The following is a 17,000-nucleotide window of genomic DNA, read 5'->3' on the forward strand; positions in this document are numbered from 1 at the left end:
AGACTCCTTCCAATCATGTTTGTCTTTTCTGTGGTTTCAGAGGCCCTGTTTCTCTGCTAGCTCTGAGTTCTGGCTCCAGGCTGGGCCGGGGACAGCAGAGTGTGATGGGCCAGGACAGGTGGCCCTGCCATGTGACGCTTGTCCGCTGACCGCTCAGTCCTCACTTTTAGAGCGGTTTCCAGAAGTGATGTGAGGGGATGGGCGGGCAAGCTATATATAGTCCTGGGGCTCAGCCTGGGAGGGTCTGCTCTTCACCGTGCACCCATCACCATCCTTGCTCTGAACTTGGTGCTTGCTTCTCCTCAGACACAGCTCTGAGCCGCCTACAGTTAGGCTTGACCTTGACTGGGCCTCTTGGGAGTCTCTTTTTAGCCAAGACCTCCAACCAGACTTGTAAGTCCTGGGGTCTTGGTGGGGGACGATGGCTGGGGAGAAAGGGGAAGGGGAGGGACAGGGGGACAGGGGCTTGCTGCGAGTCCTGGAGGGGTGAGAGAAGAGGAGAGGGTGGGGACTCTGGAGAATTTGGGTTTGGGGCTGAGGCCAGGGGCCAAATCAGGGGAAAGACACTTGGGGGAAGACGGTGTTTGAAAGCCAGCCTCAAGTTTAGGAACGGTGTGGGGGTTGAGCCAGGTCCCTGACAGGGGCTGGGGCTGAGAACTGCAGATGAGACTGCCTTTGGGCCTGAAAGGGAGTTTCCCTTTCTCCCTTGGCCTGAGCCAGGGTCCCTTTGTGAGTGAGATGAGAGGCCTCTAGAGGTTGGGCCCGGGGCGCGGCCTCGACCGGGTCTCCCTGACAGACCGCTCCTCCACGCAGGCCCGCCATGTCGGCCGCGCCCGGCCTCCTGCACCAGGAGCTGTCCTGCCCGCTGTGTCTGCAGCTGTTCGACGCGCCCGTGACAGCCGAGTGCGGCCACAGCTTCTGTCGCGCCTGCCTGAGCCGCGTGGCCGGAGAGCCGGCGGCGGACGGCACGGTGCTCTGCCCGAGCTGCCAGGCCCCCACGCGGCCGCAGGCGCTCAGCACCAACCTGCAGCTGGCGCGCCTGGTGGAGGGGCTGGCGCAGGTGCCGCAGGGCCACTGCGAGGAGCACCTGGACCCGCTGAGCATCTACTGCGAGCAGGACCGCGCTCTCGTGTGCGGCGTGTGCGCCTCGCTCGGCTCTCACCGCGGCCACCGCCTGCTGCCGGCCGCCGAAGCCCACGCGCGCCTCAAGGTGCGGGCCCCTCCAGCGGGGATCGGGTTCGGATGGGATGGTTGGACGGGTCGGGGTCGGGCCGATCCGTGCTCTGAGCTTCAGGGCCCGGGGCGCCTGGAGGTGCCAGGGACGCGGGCGGGGCGGGGCGGCTAGGGAAGATGAGCTGAAGGCGGAGCCTGGCGGAGACCAGAGCCTGGAAGAAGCGCTCCGAGATCGGCCTCGGCGAGACGAGCGCGGCCGCTGGAGCGCACGCGGGGATGCGGGAGGAGCGCAGCGGCAGAGCAGAGTCTACCTCGCTGAGGCCCGAGCGGAGGACAGGGTCGGTGCCCGCGGCCCACGCGAACAGGCTCGGCTGCTGGGCGTAGCCCTGGATAAGAGGGGCCTCGTTGGCCGGGACCGCCACGCTTCCGCGCCCCTGGAGCTGCCAAACTTGTAATGGCCTGACAGATATCAGATGGAGCCTCACCCAAAGGGACCTGGGAGGCCAAGGCACGCCTGTGCACGCAACTCTGTGCACAGCCCCGGGGTGGTACCGAGACCCAGGTGCAGGCTGTTTTTGTGGTTGGAGCTGGAAGTTCTGAACGCCTCCGGACTCCACACACGGTTGTGCGCGTCCCGAGGTTTGCCATCTCCGCGGATGCCCAGACACTGGCAAATGGAGACGCAGGCACACGCTGGCTCGCCTGATGTACGTGTGGCAGATCACACGCGTGTAGAGCTACAGGAGTGTATGTGTATACACAGGCCCAGGGAGATATGTCATGAAGCCATTTATAGGGTTGTTGGAAGAATAAACGACAGGTGCAGGGCCTGGCGGAGGCGGGGTCAGGGGCTTGGAGCAGTCCACCGTCTCTGCGATGGAGAAGCTGCCACTCTCTTCTCCAGGCGGCTGTTGAGGGTGGGGGTGGTGGTGGTAATCTTTGCCCATAAATGTCAGCGTTGCAAGACACTTCTCCCTGGTCTCCATACTTCTAGATGGGGTAGACCCCGCCCTTAAGCCCCCCAAATCCTCCAGGGGCCCAGTCTCACCGTCCCTCCGGCTCCAGCATTGCCAGTCCCTCGGGGTGCTCACTGGTAGTCTCCTAGGCGACTGCAGGAGGCTCCACCTCGCAGGAGCCCACCCAACCCAGGCTCCCCTCTGCTGGTGACCCTAGAACTCCTATCCTCATCCATCTTTATCTGCAAAAAGAGAAGAGAGTCCATGAAGTGGAATGGGGCACCAGGAAGCCCAGGAGCCTCAAAGGGCAGGCTGGTTGGGATACAGTCTTTCAGAGTCTGCATCAGTCCACCCTAAGCCCCAGGGAGGGAGTAGCTGGAGGTCTGAAGTAGAGATCCCTGGAAGGAGGGGGAAAACCGAAAGTGTGTCTGACTCTGTGACCCCATGGACTGTAGCCTGCCAGGCTTCTCTGTCCATGTAATTCTCCAGGCAAGAATACTGGAGTGGGTTGCCATTTCCTTCTCCGGGGAATCTTCCCAACCTAGGGATCGAACCCACGACTTCCACATTGCAGGCGGATTCTTTACCATCTGAGCCACATGGGGGGCAAGAAACCTGGGGTAGGGCAGAACACCTGGGTCCTTGGCGAGGAAGAGGTCCGGAGACCACGTGCCAAGACTCAAGAGTGGTTGAATGGGATCTGCTGGGCAACCAGGGACTCACAACCCCCAAAGTCACGTGGCCTCCTCCTGCTTACATCAGAGTAGAAGGACACTGTCCTGTCGGTGAGACCCATCATGCACTGCGTCGAGCACTGCTCCCCACACCTCCTCACCACGGGATGCTCCAAGAGCCTTCTTCGTTCAGCCCCCAGCCTCTAGGGTGCCATCATGCTTGTCCCCATGGCTCAGCCCTGTCTCCCATGAACCTCAGATGGCTGAGAGCCTCCAAGGCCACACTGCCCTGCAGCAGACAGGGTTGTGGCCCTGGAAGATGTCTGGGGAAGGAGACTGACCTGGCAGCCGGCCACAGTAGCCCATGGTCCAATTTCAGTGAGGACTCATAGCAAACAGTGCCTAGAGGGTCTCCTAGTTTCCTTTAGAGGAGGGGGGGAAGAGGCTGCCAATTTGTCCCAAAAACCACAGGTAAGGTAGGTGGGGGATAACCGTTCCCATTCTGCAAAAGAGGAAAATTGAGGTTGGAAGTCAGGGCGACAGGACTGGAACAGTCTGATTCCAGGGCCGTGCACCTCCCAGCGAACTGGCTTTGGCTGGAGGTGTTAGGAACTCCGCTATATCTGCATTTCAGGATCCCAAACTGACAGATCTAGAGTAAGAGCTGGCCCACAGGTTTGTTTGGTTTGTCCATGCAGAAGACATTGTTTTTAAGCTTTTGGCCATGCTTGATCCCATGCACTGCTGTGGGATCCACCTGCAATGCAGGAGACCGGGGTTCAGTCTCTGGGTTGGGAAGATCCCCTGGAGAAGAGAATGGCTACCCACTCCAGTATTCTTGCCTGGAGGATTCCATGGACAGAGGAGCCTGGTGGGCTACAGTCCATGGGGTCACAAAGGGTTGGACACAACTGAGCAACTCATACTACACTACTATCCTCAGAGCTGACAAGTGTGCAGGGAGGCTGGTTAGAGGGTTTTGCTAAGATTCTGCTTTTAGGTACAGGGTGAAGGCAGGAATAGGAAGAGGCTGCCTGTCTCCTGTGCACATCCTCCACTAACCCCTGAAACCCGCTATGTGCCAAGCCCTTACCTCTCCAGGGGAGGAGACCCAACTACATCTGTGATCATCGTCTTCCCAAAGATCTATGCTGAGGGGCTGCCTGCTGGGGGGATGCAATCAGGGAAGACAAGGCTGGGGAGGACTTAACGGAGATAGACAATGGAGGGTGAGACATTCCAGATCTCAGAACCGGTACTGGCAAGTGCCTGAGACCAGCAAGTGTGTTTGGGGGCTGATAAGTTGCCAGCCTGGCTGGAAGAGGAGCTGGCATTGAGGCTGAGCCAGAGAGGGTGGGTTAAGGCGGGGAGGTGTGGGTTTGGTGGGGGAGGTGGGCGGTAGCATCACTTCTTTATATCTGCCCTCCCCCCACCAGACGCAGCTCCCACAGCAGAAGATGCAGCTGCAGGAGGCATGTATGCGGAAGGAGAAGAGCGTGGCCCTGTTGGAGCATCAGCTGCTGGAAGTGGAGGTGAGGGACTCATCCCAGCAGAGCCCAGGACTGGGGGTCCAGGCTGGGGGTCCCCAGTCAAATGCTCTTTCCTGTCTGCCCCCCCCCCCCAGGAGACAGTGCGTCAGTTCCGGGGGGCAGTAGGGGAACAGCTGGGCAAGATGCGTTTGTTCCTGGCTGCCCTGGAGGGCTCCTTGGACCGTGAAGCCGAGAGAGTGCGGGGTGAGGCAGGGGTCGCCTTGCGGCGGGAGCTGGGGAGCCTGAACTCTTACCTGGAGCAGCTGCGGCAGATGGAGAAGGTGCTGGAGGAGGTGGCAGACAAGCCACAGACAGAGTTCCTCATGGTGAGCACTGGATGGCTTCCCTCTGGCCCTCAGCCAGGGATTAGGCTTTGGAGACCTCATTCCATTGTCACATAGGGACTCCGAGGTCCAGAGACAGGCAGGGATGAGCTAGGGTCACACACCGAGGACGGGTACGCCCCAGGATGGCCCTTATGGTTGTTTAGGTGGGGCACTGCACAAGGACGCTGTATCTAAGAGGGCATTATTTATATCATAGAGGTTGTAGATCTGCATTTTTATTAGGATACTTTTTAATCAGGTAGAATTAGTTTCTTGAGGAAGGCGGTAGTTTTTTCTAATTCATATAGTAAAGGGCTAGGGGTGGCCTTGAATTCTGGGTTTCTTTTGTCTTTTCTGACTTTTCCTGACCCCGCACCCAGCATTTCTGTGTTCTGCCCCAGCCTCAGAAACCCCCAGTGTCCCCCCTGCCTGCTCATCTCCATTCTCATTTTTCTCTCTTTCCAGAAATACTGCCTGGTGACCAGCAGGTGAGATCAGCCTGGCCCTGCCCGCTTTCCCACCTTGCCCTTGTCTGCCAGGGACACTGGCTGGTTCACCCTCTCCTCCCGTTCAGTCCACTGGGATTCCCCTGCCCTTTGTGTGGACATGACCTTGACCTGTCTTTGTCCTCAGGGACCTCCCAGACCAGTGCTGGAGACAGATGCGGGCAGGGACACAGGCGTCACTCAGTGCTGCTGTTGGGGGGGGTGGGGGGTGGTGGCGGGGCCAGGCTTTCCAAAGGTGTGCATGTTAGAGCTGGATGCTGAAGGAGTGAACAGGCTTCCCATGTGGTGCTGGTGGTAAAGAACCTGCCTGCCAATGCAGGAGACGTAAGAGATGCGGGTTTGATCCCTGGGTTGGAAAGATTCCCTGAAGGAGGGCATGGCAACCCACTCCAATATTCTTGCCTAGAGAATCCCATGGACAGAGGAGGCTGGTGGGCTACTGTCCATAGGGTTGCAAAGAGTCAGACATGACTGAAGCAATGTAGCATGCAAGTAGAGGGTTGGTGGAAGAGCGTTGGAGGCAGAGGGAACAGCAAGCGCAGACTGCTAAGAGGAAGCGAAGATGAAGCTGGGGTGGCTGGAGGGGGTCAAACTGTGAAGGGGGTAGGAGCTGGACCTTATCCAAAGAGAAGGCTTTGAAAAAATTCTGGTAAAATATATATGGACTTTCCTGGTGGCTTAGTGGTAAAGAATCTGCTTGCCAATGCAGGAGATGTGGGTTTAATCCCTGGGTCAGGAAGATCCCCTGGAGGAGGAAATGGCAATCCACTCCAGTATTCTTGCCTGGAAAATCCCATGGACAGAGGAGCCTGATGGGCTGCAGTCCAGTTCAGTTCAGTTGCTCAGTTGTGTCCATCTTTGTGACCCCAGGGACTGCAGCAAGCCAGGCTTCCCTGTCTATCACCAACTCCTGGAACTTGTTCAAACTCATGTCCATAGAATCAGTGATGCCATCCAACCATCTCATCCTCTGTCATCCCCTTCTCCTGCCTTCAATCTTTCCCAGAATCAGTGTTTTTTCCAACGAATCAGTTCTTTGCATCAGGTAGCCAAAGTATTGGAGTTTCAGCTTCAGCATCAGTCCTTCCAATGAATATTCAGGACTGATTTCCTTTAGGATTGGCTGGTTTGATCAGTTGGACATGACTTAGAGACTAAACAACAAAAACAACAAAATATACATAACATAAAATTTACCATTTTAACTAATTTTTTTTTTTTTTGCCTCACTGCGTGGCTTGCAGGATCTTAGTTTCTCAACCAGGGATCAGCAGTGAAAGGGTGGAGTCCTAACCACTGGACTGCCAGGAAATTCCCCATTTTAACCTTTTTTTTTTTTTTTTTTTTAGAGTACATTTTAAGTTCAGTGGCATTAAGTACATTCACATTGTTGTGTAACTATCACCACCATCCATCTCACACCTTTTTCATCTTTCCAAACAAATGAAAACAGAAGGGCTTTAAAACAGGGTATGATGGGGGGCACATCCTGGAACTTGACCACAGCTCCTTCCTCCTGTCTTCGGTACTGCCCCTGCCCTCCCCCAACTCTGTGCCTCTTCCAGGGAGTCCCTTCACTGACCCTTCCTCCCCTCTCCCCACCCCCAGGCTGCAGAAGATCCTGGCAGAGTCGCCACCACCGGCCCGTCTGGACATCCAGCTGCCCATCATCTCAGATGACTTCAAATTCCAGGTGTGGAGGAAGATGTTCCGGGCTCTGATGCCAGGTACTGGGAGGGGCTCACCCTGGGTTTGTGCTTGTGATGGTGTGGTTGATGGGAGGCCCCAGCCGCATACAGAGAGGCCTCTCAATCCCAACTGGGGAGGTCACCCTAGAAGGTGCCCACTGCCCCTTTCCCTCGGGGTTAGCACCCTTGTAACCTGTGCTCAGAGAAGGACTTTAAAGGGCATGGGGTTTTCAGGTGGGTGATTGACATGGAGAGGGCATTGTCTTTTTTTTGGTTGTGCCACTGGATCTTAGCTGGGGCATGAAGGCTCTTCCATCTTCACTGTGGCATGTAGAATCTTTAGTTCCTGGCTGTGGCATTTAGTTCTCCAACCAGGGATCAAACCTCAGGCGCCCTGCATTGGGAGTGCAGAATCTTAGCCACTGGACCACCAGGGAAGTCCTGACAGAAAGCCCTGCTTACTGAAAGGATGCTACTGCCGGCAGCAGGGGAAGCTGGGGCCTGGGTTTGAGCCCTGCATGACCCATGGACCATCCCTGCCCCTGCTGGCCAGTGGGGATGATACCCCCTGCTAACTGGGAGCTGAGGACCTGTGGAGCTGGAACCTTGGGAGCAGGACACTGACTCTGGCCTGTGGCCGGGGAGACCCAAGGGCTCATTCATCCTCTTCTCCGCAAGAGCTAGAGCCCGCTGGGGAGCTAGAGCTCCAGCAGATGCATACCCGGCCTCACTGGGGGGAATGGAGGGACCTCTGCTTTAGCCAAGAGAAGACTAAGGCCCAGAGACTGGTCAAACCTGACTTGGTCACACAGCGGGGTGAGGTTGAGACTAGCTTAGGACCAGGCTTCCTGACTATCTCCTGCTCTAAGGCCTTAGATGGTGAGTGCCACGGCCCTGTATCCACCTAGTCCTCCCCACAACCCTGGAAGGAGGGAATTATGGTCTCATTTTACAGCTGAACAAACTGAAGCCTTGAGAGGTGTGGCCTTTGGCCCGAGTCCGTAAGCCGAGGCGGGGATCGCTGCCCAGAGATGCTGGGAGGATGAGAAGAGCTGCGCCCCCCACAGGCGGGTTGGGAGAAGGCTCGCAGGGAAGCCCACCCGCAGGGTCTAAACCGCTTCCTTCCGGTGGCAGCGCTGCAGGAGCTGACCTTTGACCCGAGCACAGCCCACCCGAGCCTGGTGCTGTCCAACTCGGGCCGCCGCGTGGAGTGCTCGGAGCAGAAGGCGCCGCCGGCCGGAGAGGACCCTCGCCAGTTCGACAAGGCGGTGGCGGTGGTGACCCACCAGCTGCTCTCCGAGGGCGAGCACTACTGGGAGGTGGAGGTGGGCGACAAGCCACGCTGGGCGCTGGGCGTGATCGGCGCTCAGGCCGGTCGCCGCGGCCGGCTGCACGCGGTTCCCTCGCAGGGGCTCTGGCTGCTCGGGCTGCGCGACGGCAAGATCCTGGAGGCCCACGTCGAAGCCAAGGAGCCGCGCGCGCTGCGCACCCCGGAGAGGCGGCCCACGCGCATCGGGATCTACCTGAGCTTCGGCGACGGCGTCCTCTCCTTCTACGACGCCAGCGACCCCGACGCGCTGGAGCTGCTCTTCGCCTTCCACGAGCGCCTGCCGGGGCCCGTGTACCCCTTCTTCGACGTGTGTTGGCACGACAAGGGCAAAAATGCGCAGCCGCTGCTGCTCGTGGGGCCTGACGTCGGCGGCGGCGGCAGCGGCGGCGGCTCGGAGGCTTGAGCTGCCCGTCGGGTTCGGGGAGGGGTGAGGGGACCTGGTCGGGGTCGCCGGGGTTGCAGGCAGGGCGGAGGGGGTTGGGGACGGGACTCCAAGCATTCTGAGAAGTTGGGGGTTGGCATGTGCCGGGGACCGCCAGCCAGGGTTTGGGGTGGTGATGGGAAGGGAAGACCTGAAGTCAGGTCAATGGAGAAACTCTAGCTGGGCAACCGGGAAGCCCCAACAATCAGGGAAGAGTTGAGATTGAGGAAGGGTCGGGGGCTTGGGGAGGAGCTGGAGAACTCTGCGGGAGTCAGGAGGCCCGGAAGCCTCCCGCTCCTTTCCGCCTTGTGGGGCCTCTGAAGTCGGGTCTGGTCTCACCACCGCAAGAAGCCTTCCACTGGGGTGATTCTCCAACTGGAGCATATGCACCAAAATCACCTTTTCAGAGCACCTTGCAATGCTTTGGCTAAAGCCCAGATGGCAGAATTTCTGGTTCAGTAGGTCAGGGGTGGGTCAAAAGTGGGCCTTTCTAGCAAGTCCTCAGGGACAGCTGATGCTGCCTCTCACAAGCTGGATCACACCTGAAGCGTTGCTGACTCAGCTGGCCTTCTGTTCAGTCAGCTTGCTCTTACACAGAGTTATCACGAAGCTGTCAGCCATGAGGCATAGAAAGCCCAAAATACATTCCTCCAGGCCACAGCCATTTAGAAACTGTCAGAGCCTGTGTGCCAAATCGCTTCAGTTGTCTCCAGCTCTTTGCGACCCTGTGGACTGTAGCCAGCCAGGCTCCTCTGTCGGTGGGGATTCTCCAGGCAAGAATACTGGAGTGGGTTGCCATGCCCCCTCCAGGGGATCTTCCTGACCCAGGGATCCGACCCGCGTCTCCTGCATTGGCTGGCGGGTTCTTCACCACTAGTGCCACCTGGGAAGCCAGAGCCTTTGCTGGGTGAATAAACCAACCCCCCATTTATTGCCCTTTGCCTCCGGATTATGTTGACTGAGTATCTCAGACGTGGAGGACACCCCCCCCCCCCCCCCCCCCCCCCGCGCCCAGTTACTAACCAAGAGAAAGAGCCCTGCCCCAGGGGCCTGCTGCTTGAGAAGGAGAGGAAGCCCCCATCTCATCACCCTCCCTCCCCGAGTTGCTTCCTCACGTGTGAACATTTTTTTTAGGCCTTTGGGTCTAAAATAACCACTGAAGCCAAGAGTGGGAGCCCCTCTTCCCTGGAGGGAGAGGCTTTGGGGGTTCAGGCAAGTGGGACTGCTGCCCCTCCTATCCTAAGGAGGGATGAAGGCCTGGGGCCATTTGCTGTCACCAGTGGGGTCGCTGCTGCTGCTGCTATGTGAGGTGTGGGGCCCCCTGGCAACTGACGCCAGTGTGGGAATTTTCTGGGGGTGGAGGGGAGAGGAAGGTGTAGGGTAAGAAAGGCCTCAGGATCTGGCTGGGGGTGTGCTTCTGGCTGCATCTCCCAGAGGAAGGCCTGTTGCACCCTGGCTCCGGGACACAGAAGAGAGGATTCATCTGAGAAGCTCTTTCTTGTTAGAAAATAAAACCGTTAAGTGAAGGGATTCGTTGGTGGTCAAATCCAGCAGTGTGAATAAACACGATTATAGTTCGACTCCTTCCGTATTAAATCTGTGTCAAGAGATGACTGATCTATTGCTAGGTAGTATGGGTGACTCAGATGATAAAGAATTTGTCTGCAGTTCTAGAGACCAGGGTTTGATACCTGGGTCGGGAAGATCCCCTGGAGAAGGGAATGATAACTTATTCCAGTATTCTTGCCTAGAGAGTTCCATGGACAGAGGAGCCTGGCGAGCTACAGTCCATGGGGTCACAAAGAGTCAGACACAACTGAGCGACTACACTTTCACTTTCTTTCACATGGGCTTCTCCAGTGGCTCAGGGGTAAAGAATCTGCCTGCCAATGCAGGAGTTGTGAGTTCAGTCCCTGGGTCAGGAAGATCCCCTGGAGAAGGAAATGGCAACCCACTCCAATATTCTTGCCTGGGAAATCCCATGGACAGAGGAGCCTGGCAGGCTATAGTCCATGGTATCACGAAGAGTGGGACAAGACTGAGCAAGTAAACAACAACAATCTTCTCATTGCCTGTTCAGCCTTCAGTCTTGATGGACCCATCAAATCTTTCTAAAAATCCAAATATGGTCACGTGATTCAGTTGCTCAAAACTTCCAAGGATTCCAAGATTGCTTGCAGGAGGCTTGTGGGATCTTATTTCGCCCACCAGGGATTGAACCCCAGGCCCTCAGCAGTGAAAGCTGAGTCCTAACCACTGAACTGCCAGGGAGGTCCCCCTCCAGCTTCATCTTATGCCTTCTGTACACATACGTCTACACTCTGGCCCTACCGAACTCTTGGGGTCCCTGTATCCCCCACATTGTGCAACTCTCTGCTAGGAATGGCTTTTCCCTGCTCTCCCTACTCATCCTTCAATACTCTCCAGAAATATCACATTAAAAAAAATTCATTTGTTTATTTGACTGCATCTGATCTTAGCTGTGGCAAACAGGGTGTTTATTTGTGGCACTCGGGCTCAGTACTTGTGGCGCGTGGGCTTAGGTGCTCGGCAGCCTGTGGGATCTTAGCTCCCCAACTAGGGATCGAACCTGTGTCCTCTGCAGTGGGAGGCAAATTCTCAACCACCAGGGAAGTCCCAACACCACCATACTTATTCTCTCTCGACCCCAGCACCTCCGTACTATGTGCAGCCACCGGGCTGAATCCCTGTCGTGGGTGTCTGCGGAAGGCGGTTGGTGCCCAAGTGGTCCTAGGCCCTTTCTAGGAAGAAGGGACTGTGAGAAGCAGAGGCCAAGACAGGATTCAATGTGCCTGATTGTTTTGAGGGAAGACTCCTGTGAAAGAGAAAATGGGGCCATAGATCATGGTGCCTGTCTGACCTGGAGTGAGGGAGAGAGGGAAGTTTGGAGGGACTGTTGTGGGGACTCCTCCAGAGAGCTGCCCCTGAGAGGAGCCCTGGGTGTCCGCGAGCCCACCTTTGTGCCCCTACCACACGTGGTCGTTGGCCAGGAGCTGGGCTTTGCACAGAAGGTCGGGGAAGGGTCTCGCTGCTCTTCTGCTGTTGCCCTCAGCCATCTGTCCCATGAGTTGGAGTTACAGCAGGGAACTTTTCACAATCTTCACAGGTTCTTTCTATGGAAAGTTATCCTGGCTTGGGCTGTGTGCCTTGAGGGGAATGACCCGGTGACCTTGCCCTTGGCTGATTGTGGCAGATGGAGTCCCTGAGCCAAAGGCAGTCAGCAAGCGGCGAGTTTATGGGAAACCCTGCCTGATCTGGGTGTTCTTGTTGGTTGGGGGCCGCCTGGTTCAGCCAGAATCTCCCTGGAGCTGGAGGAAGGTGAAATGGGGACAGAGAGGTGGATTCCTCCAGAAAAGGACCAGAACCTCCTCCCTGAGTTCTTCCCCTTTGTGGAGACCCTGGGAACCCATCACAACTGGCTGCAGAGAGGTTTCTGGTGCTTCCTGACTCCTGAGTGTCCAAGAAAACTAGTGCCTGCCAGGGCCATGCTAAACTGCAGGTAAAAACATTTATTGAGAGCTTGTTATGTGTCAACAACTTTATTTTTATTTTAAAAAATTTTTCTTTATTTTTGACTGTGCTGGGTGTTCGTTGCTGCGTAGGCTTTTCTGTAGTTGGGGTGAGCAGGGGCTACTCTCTAGTTGGGGTGTGCAGGCTTCTCATAGCAGTGGCTTCTTTTGTGGAGCACAGGCTCTAGGGCATGCGGGCATCAGTAGCTGCAGCTCCCGGTCTCTAGAGCACAGGCTCAATAGTCAGGGTGCACAGGCTTGGCTGCCCTGTGGCATATGGGATTGTCCCAGATCAGGGATTTAACCCATGTCGCCTGCATTGGCAGGTGAATTCTTTAACACTGAGCCACCAGGGAACCCCCTCAGTAATTTTATATTCAGTATTTCCCTTATCTAATTTATCCTCATAACCCTAGGGCTCACAACAACTAGCATCTCACTAGCCTGCTCATCAGAAATGATCCCTGTTGTCAGTTTGATGAGTAGTTTTCCAGGACTTTCTGTGCATTTATGTGTCCCACAGATAATATATGATATAGTGTTTTTCTTTCTATATAAATGATGCCATACTCTACATGAATATGACACATTATTCTGCATATTCTGCAATGTCTTTTCTTTTCAGTTCAGTCATAGAGTCAGGAGATTTGTCCACGTTACTAGGCAGAAAGAACCTTCTCTTTTTTGATTGCTGTGTAGTATTTCACCGTGTGAATGTGACAGCTTCCTTCATCATTCCCTGATTAACTGGTATTTTATCTTTAACCTTTGTTATCACAAACGAAGCTGCTGTGAACATCTGTGGAAGTGTCTCTGTGTGCACATGTGCAAGGGCTTCTCTAGGGTAGGTGCTGAGTAGTGGAGATCCTAAGACTTAGCATGTGTGTGCTCAGTCGTGTCTGACTCTTTGCGACCCTATGGATTGTAGTCCACCAGGCTCCTCTGTCCATGGGCTTTTCCAAGTAAGAATACTGGAGTGGGTTGCCATTTTTGACTCCAGGGGATCTTCCCGACCCAGGGATTGAACTTGTGTCTCTTGTGTCTCCTATGTTTGCAGGTGGATTCTTTACCCCTAGCACCACCTGGGAAACCCCTAGATGGGCATCTTAAACATTTTAATGGTATCACCATTAAACTGTGGACTTGAAAAAGGGGTGGATTAGAAGGGTTACATGGGTGTCAAGTGGTTAAAATTCCAGAGGTTGAACTTGAAGAATTACATCAGGAAACCATCTTTTATCACCGATTTCAGCCATGTTCTGGAGGATTGCATAGTTTTGGGGTCATTCTCAGCTATCAGAATAGTCTCATTTTCAAGTATGAAAATGTCCAGTCCAGCATGACTCAAAATTTCAACATCTCTGCCAATGTAAAGTGACCTGGGGACTTCCCTGGTGGTCCAGCGCTTGAGAATTCACCTGCTAATGCAGGGGACACGGGTTCGATCCCTGGTCTGGGAAGATCCCACAAGCCTTGGGCAGCTAAGCCCGTGTGCCAGAACTACTGAGCTCGCGCTCTAGAACCTGCGTGCTACAACTAGAGAAAGCCTGCACACAGCAATGAAGACCCAGTGCAGCCAAAAATAAGTAAATAAATAAAAATAAAAAAACAACTGGGGGCATAATTCTTGAGGCACTAGCCTATAGTGTTCCCCCTTTGCCTGGCAAAGTACTAAAGCCACTCTTTCTCCTCCATGAAAAAAATAAAAAATAAAAAACCCCAGTGAAACGATGTATTACTTTTATAAAAAAATAAAGTGATCTGAAGTGGAAAGGGGGTGAGGATCTGGTTTTTCACTCTCCTTTCATTCTTCCTCTTTCCCCCAATCCCTCCCCACCCCTGCTCTGCTGGCTCCTTCGGGTTAGGTCACTTAGAGGAGAAGAAAGTGACATAAGATTGCTGGTGACTCTAGTGTGGGAACCCTGTCGCGACTGGAATCCAGATACTACTGCTTTCACGGGAGGCATTGTTGGCTTCTTTAGAGGTGATGTAGGCAGGCCTTCTTGTCCCAACAGCTCAGCTCAGCATCCTGGAGTTACACTCCTGCCGTGATTATATTATTGCTGGGTCCCTCTGCCAAGGCAGGTAGGTAGTTGTCCTGGGCACGGGCCTGTCAAAACTTGAGCCCAGCATTCACTTGGCCTAGGGCTTCTCACATAAAGATAAGGGTGTGATCCTATCTCTCTCCTTGCCTGGCCATCTTGGGCTGCTCCAGTATACTCTGTCCCTCCTTTGGGACACTCCAGGTGAGAAGCCAGCATCAGCCTTCATGTTCACGTAGGTCTCCAAGCCCAGGTTCTCCCTAAGAACTTCTTGCCAGCCTTCATCCTTCTAGTTCCTGCAGTCCCAGGCAGGAGAGGTACCTCTCTGTGAAGGGTTCTTTTGATGCAACAAGCCCACTCCTTCAGGTGTGAGGAGCCCTCTTTGGAAGACAAGTGGGAAAACCCCACAGCTCTCTAGTCCATTCAGGTGGGAGATGAGGGTGAAATTAGCAGGGCCAGACCTGATCTCTCACTAGGAAGTTCCAAAGAGTGTCTCTGCAGTTCTCTTTAAAATATAGGGCAGCATACTGATCGAGATCATGTACTGTCCTGAGCGTTGGGACTTTAAACAAAAATTGTCTCCATCAGTTTATACTCCAAACAGCACCAATACGAGAATAGACTTTCCCTAAATCTTGTCTTGCACTAAATATTATCAAACTCAAATTCTTTTTTCTTTAGCCAGTGTGGTAAGAAATAAATAAATGGTATCCTGGGACTTCTCTGGCGGTCCAGAGGTTAAGGCTCTGAGCTTTCAATACAGAGGATGCAGGTTTGATTCCTGGTTGGGGAGCTAAGATCCCATACACTCTGCAGCACTGCCAACCAGTAAAAACAACAAAATGCCCCAAATAAATAGCATCCCACTTATTTTTATTTTAATTTATGTATTTCTCATTTCATGTGTTTATTGACCTTGTTTAGAACCTCCTGATTTCAGTGTAACCACACCGTAGCTAGTTAGTGCTTTAGGCCTGTAGAGTATTTTTGAATCTATTATCTTATCTGATCCTCTTGGAGGGTTAGGGGTAACTGAAATTATGTCTGTATCTTATTGGGGAAAACGGAGCTTCTCAACCATTCCTCATGGCAGCTGATTGATAGGCCAGACTTGGAGCCTGTCTTTCTCTCCAGATCTTGGCCTTTTTTGACTTGGTATCCTATATAGTCCTCATTTAATCCTATATATATATTAAATTAAATCCTATATGTTTAATCCTATATAGTCCTTATTTAATCCTCATCTTATAAAACATCTGAAGAAGACTTTGGGTGCCTGTGACAGGTACTTTGAGATCCTTGGAAGGAAGGTGTATAGGTAATGTGTAGGTGTGAAGGTAATCATAGCCAACCTAAATTGTTGCTACTGGCATTGAGGCTTTTTTTCTGAGAATAGAGTCTAAGCAAAGAATTTAACAAGGCTGGGTGGAGCTGGGGGTTTCGGCAAAGAACTCAAGAGCCAGGAAACCCCCTGTTTGGTTGCCCAAGGCCTGGCTGAATAGAGAGAAACAGTTCCCTCAGTGCAAATGTATGTTCTTTTCCTTCAAACCATCATGAAACACTGTGAATGAAAGAGATGAGATATAATGTCAGAGAGTTTTGAATGAAGTGGGACATACTCATGATTTAAGTGAGAGACAACAAACAAAGCATCATATCAAACTCTGGATCCACCATGACTGTAATTGTGAGAAAAAAATTTCTCTGAAAAGAAGACAAAAGCAGTGCTCGCTTCTACTGTACATACACTAAAGTTGGGAGGATACAGAGAAAATTTTCATGGTCCCTGCCCAAGGATGATGAGCAAATTCATTGAGTTCCATATTTTGAAAGAAAATTTTAATTGGAGGAACATTGCTTTACAATGCTCTGTTGGTTTCTACCATCCAACAACATGAATCAGCCATAAGTATACCTATGTCCCCTTCCTGTTGAGTCTCCCTCCCACCCCACCCAACCAGGTCATCACACCCTTTAGGTTGTTACAGAGCACCAGGTTGAGCTCCCTGTGTCATAGAGCAACTTCCCAATGCAGGAAGCATATTTAAATAATTTTTTAAAAACCCACTTAAAATCTCCAAAAACAAACAGACAAAAGTAACATTAAAACATGTTACCCACGGGATTCCCGGTGATTTAACTTTTCTTCTTTATATTTCTCTGCCATCTTCCCATTTTTGTTAGTGAGCAGGTGTCATCTAGGTGTCTGCAAGGTGAAGGAAGAGGACTCAGAGCTGGCTCAGGGGACCACATCCAAGTGCTGTTAGGTGGGGAGCTCTGTTAGTGCTCTGTTAAGTTAGGTTTTCTTTTCCAAACCAGTGGGGATACTGACGCTCAGAGAAGGTAACACAAGTAGGAAGGGGCAAAGCTGAGTCTGTCTAACTCACAGCTACTTTACACCTCAAGGCCATGAAGTAAATTTCATCTCTGGAAAGGATGTCCTCCAACGATAACTTGATGGTTTAAATGAGACAGCTTTGGCATTCACCTGTGATTCCCACATGGGAACATTATTCTCTTTTCAGTTCAGTTCAGTTCAGTAGTTCAGTCATATCTGACTCTTTGCAAACCCATGGACTGCAGCACAGCAGGCTTCCCTGTCCATCGCTAACTCCTGAAGCTTGCTCAAACTCATGTCCATCAAGTCAGTGATGCCTTCCAACCATCTCATTCTCTGTCATCCCCTTCTCCTCCTGCTTTCATCTTTCCCAGCATCAGGGTCTTTTCCAACGAGTCAGTTCTTCACATCAGGTGGCCAAAGTATTGGAGTTTCAGCTTCAGCATCAGTCCTTTCAATGAATATTCAGGACTGCTTTCCTCTAGGA

The 17,000-nt window shown here is 53.2% G+C and overlaps 1 protein-coding gene and 1 non-coding gene across 2 annotated transcripts; both read left to right on the plus strand.

The window, feature by feature from the left end:
* The first annotated feature begins 185 nt into the window (after window positions 1-185).
* TRIM72 (tripartite motif containing 72) lies at window positions 186-13,906 on the plus strand. Its single transcript, XM_020893744.2, has 7 exons — window positions 186-393; window positions 814-1,210; window positions 4,240-4,335; window positions 4,428-4,658; window positions 5,124-5,146; window positions 6,773-6,891; window positions 7,987-13,906. Exons 2-7 carry the CDS (start codon window positions 821-823, stop codon window positions 8,583-8,585), a joined length of 1,458 nt encoding a protein of 485 aa, XP_020749403.1. The 5' UTR covers window positions 186-393; window positions 814-820; the 3' UTR covers window positions 8,586-13,906.
* A 1,993-nt stretch (window positions 13,907-15,899) lies between these two features.
* LOC139032924 (U6 spliceosomal RNA) lies at window positions 15,900-16,004 on the plus strand. Its single transcript, XR_011485562.1, has one exon. It is a non-coding gene; the product is annotated as a U6 spliceosomal RNA (small nuclear RNA).
* Window positions 16,005-17,000: the final 996 nt, after the last annotated feature.

This window comes from Odocoileus virginianus, chromosome 33 (genome assembly GCF_023699985.2).
Source record: "Odocoileus virginianus isolate 20LAN1187 ecotype Illinois chromosome 33, Ovbor_1.2, whole genome shotgun sequence".
In the NCBI taxonomy this organism is placed as follows: Eukaryota; Metazoa; Chordata; class Mammalia; order Artiodactyla; family Cervidae; genus Odocoileus; species Odocoileus virginianus.

Coding starts and splice junctions, on each gene's coding strand:
- TRIM72 (XM_020893744.2), top strand. CDS start 821: ATGTCGGCCGCGCCCGGCCTCCTGCACCAGGAGCTGTCCTGCCCGCTG. Junction 4,336..4,427: donor ATCAGCTGCTGGAAGTGGAG/GTGAGGGACTCA, acceptor CCCCCCCCCCAG/GAGACAGTGCGTCAGTTCCG. Junction 4,659..5,123: donor CACAGACAGAGTTCCTCATG/GTGAGCACTGGA, acceptor CTCTCTTTCCAG/AAATACTGCCTGGTGACCAG.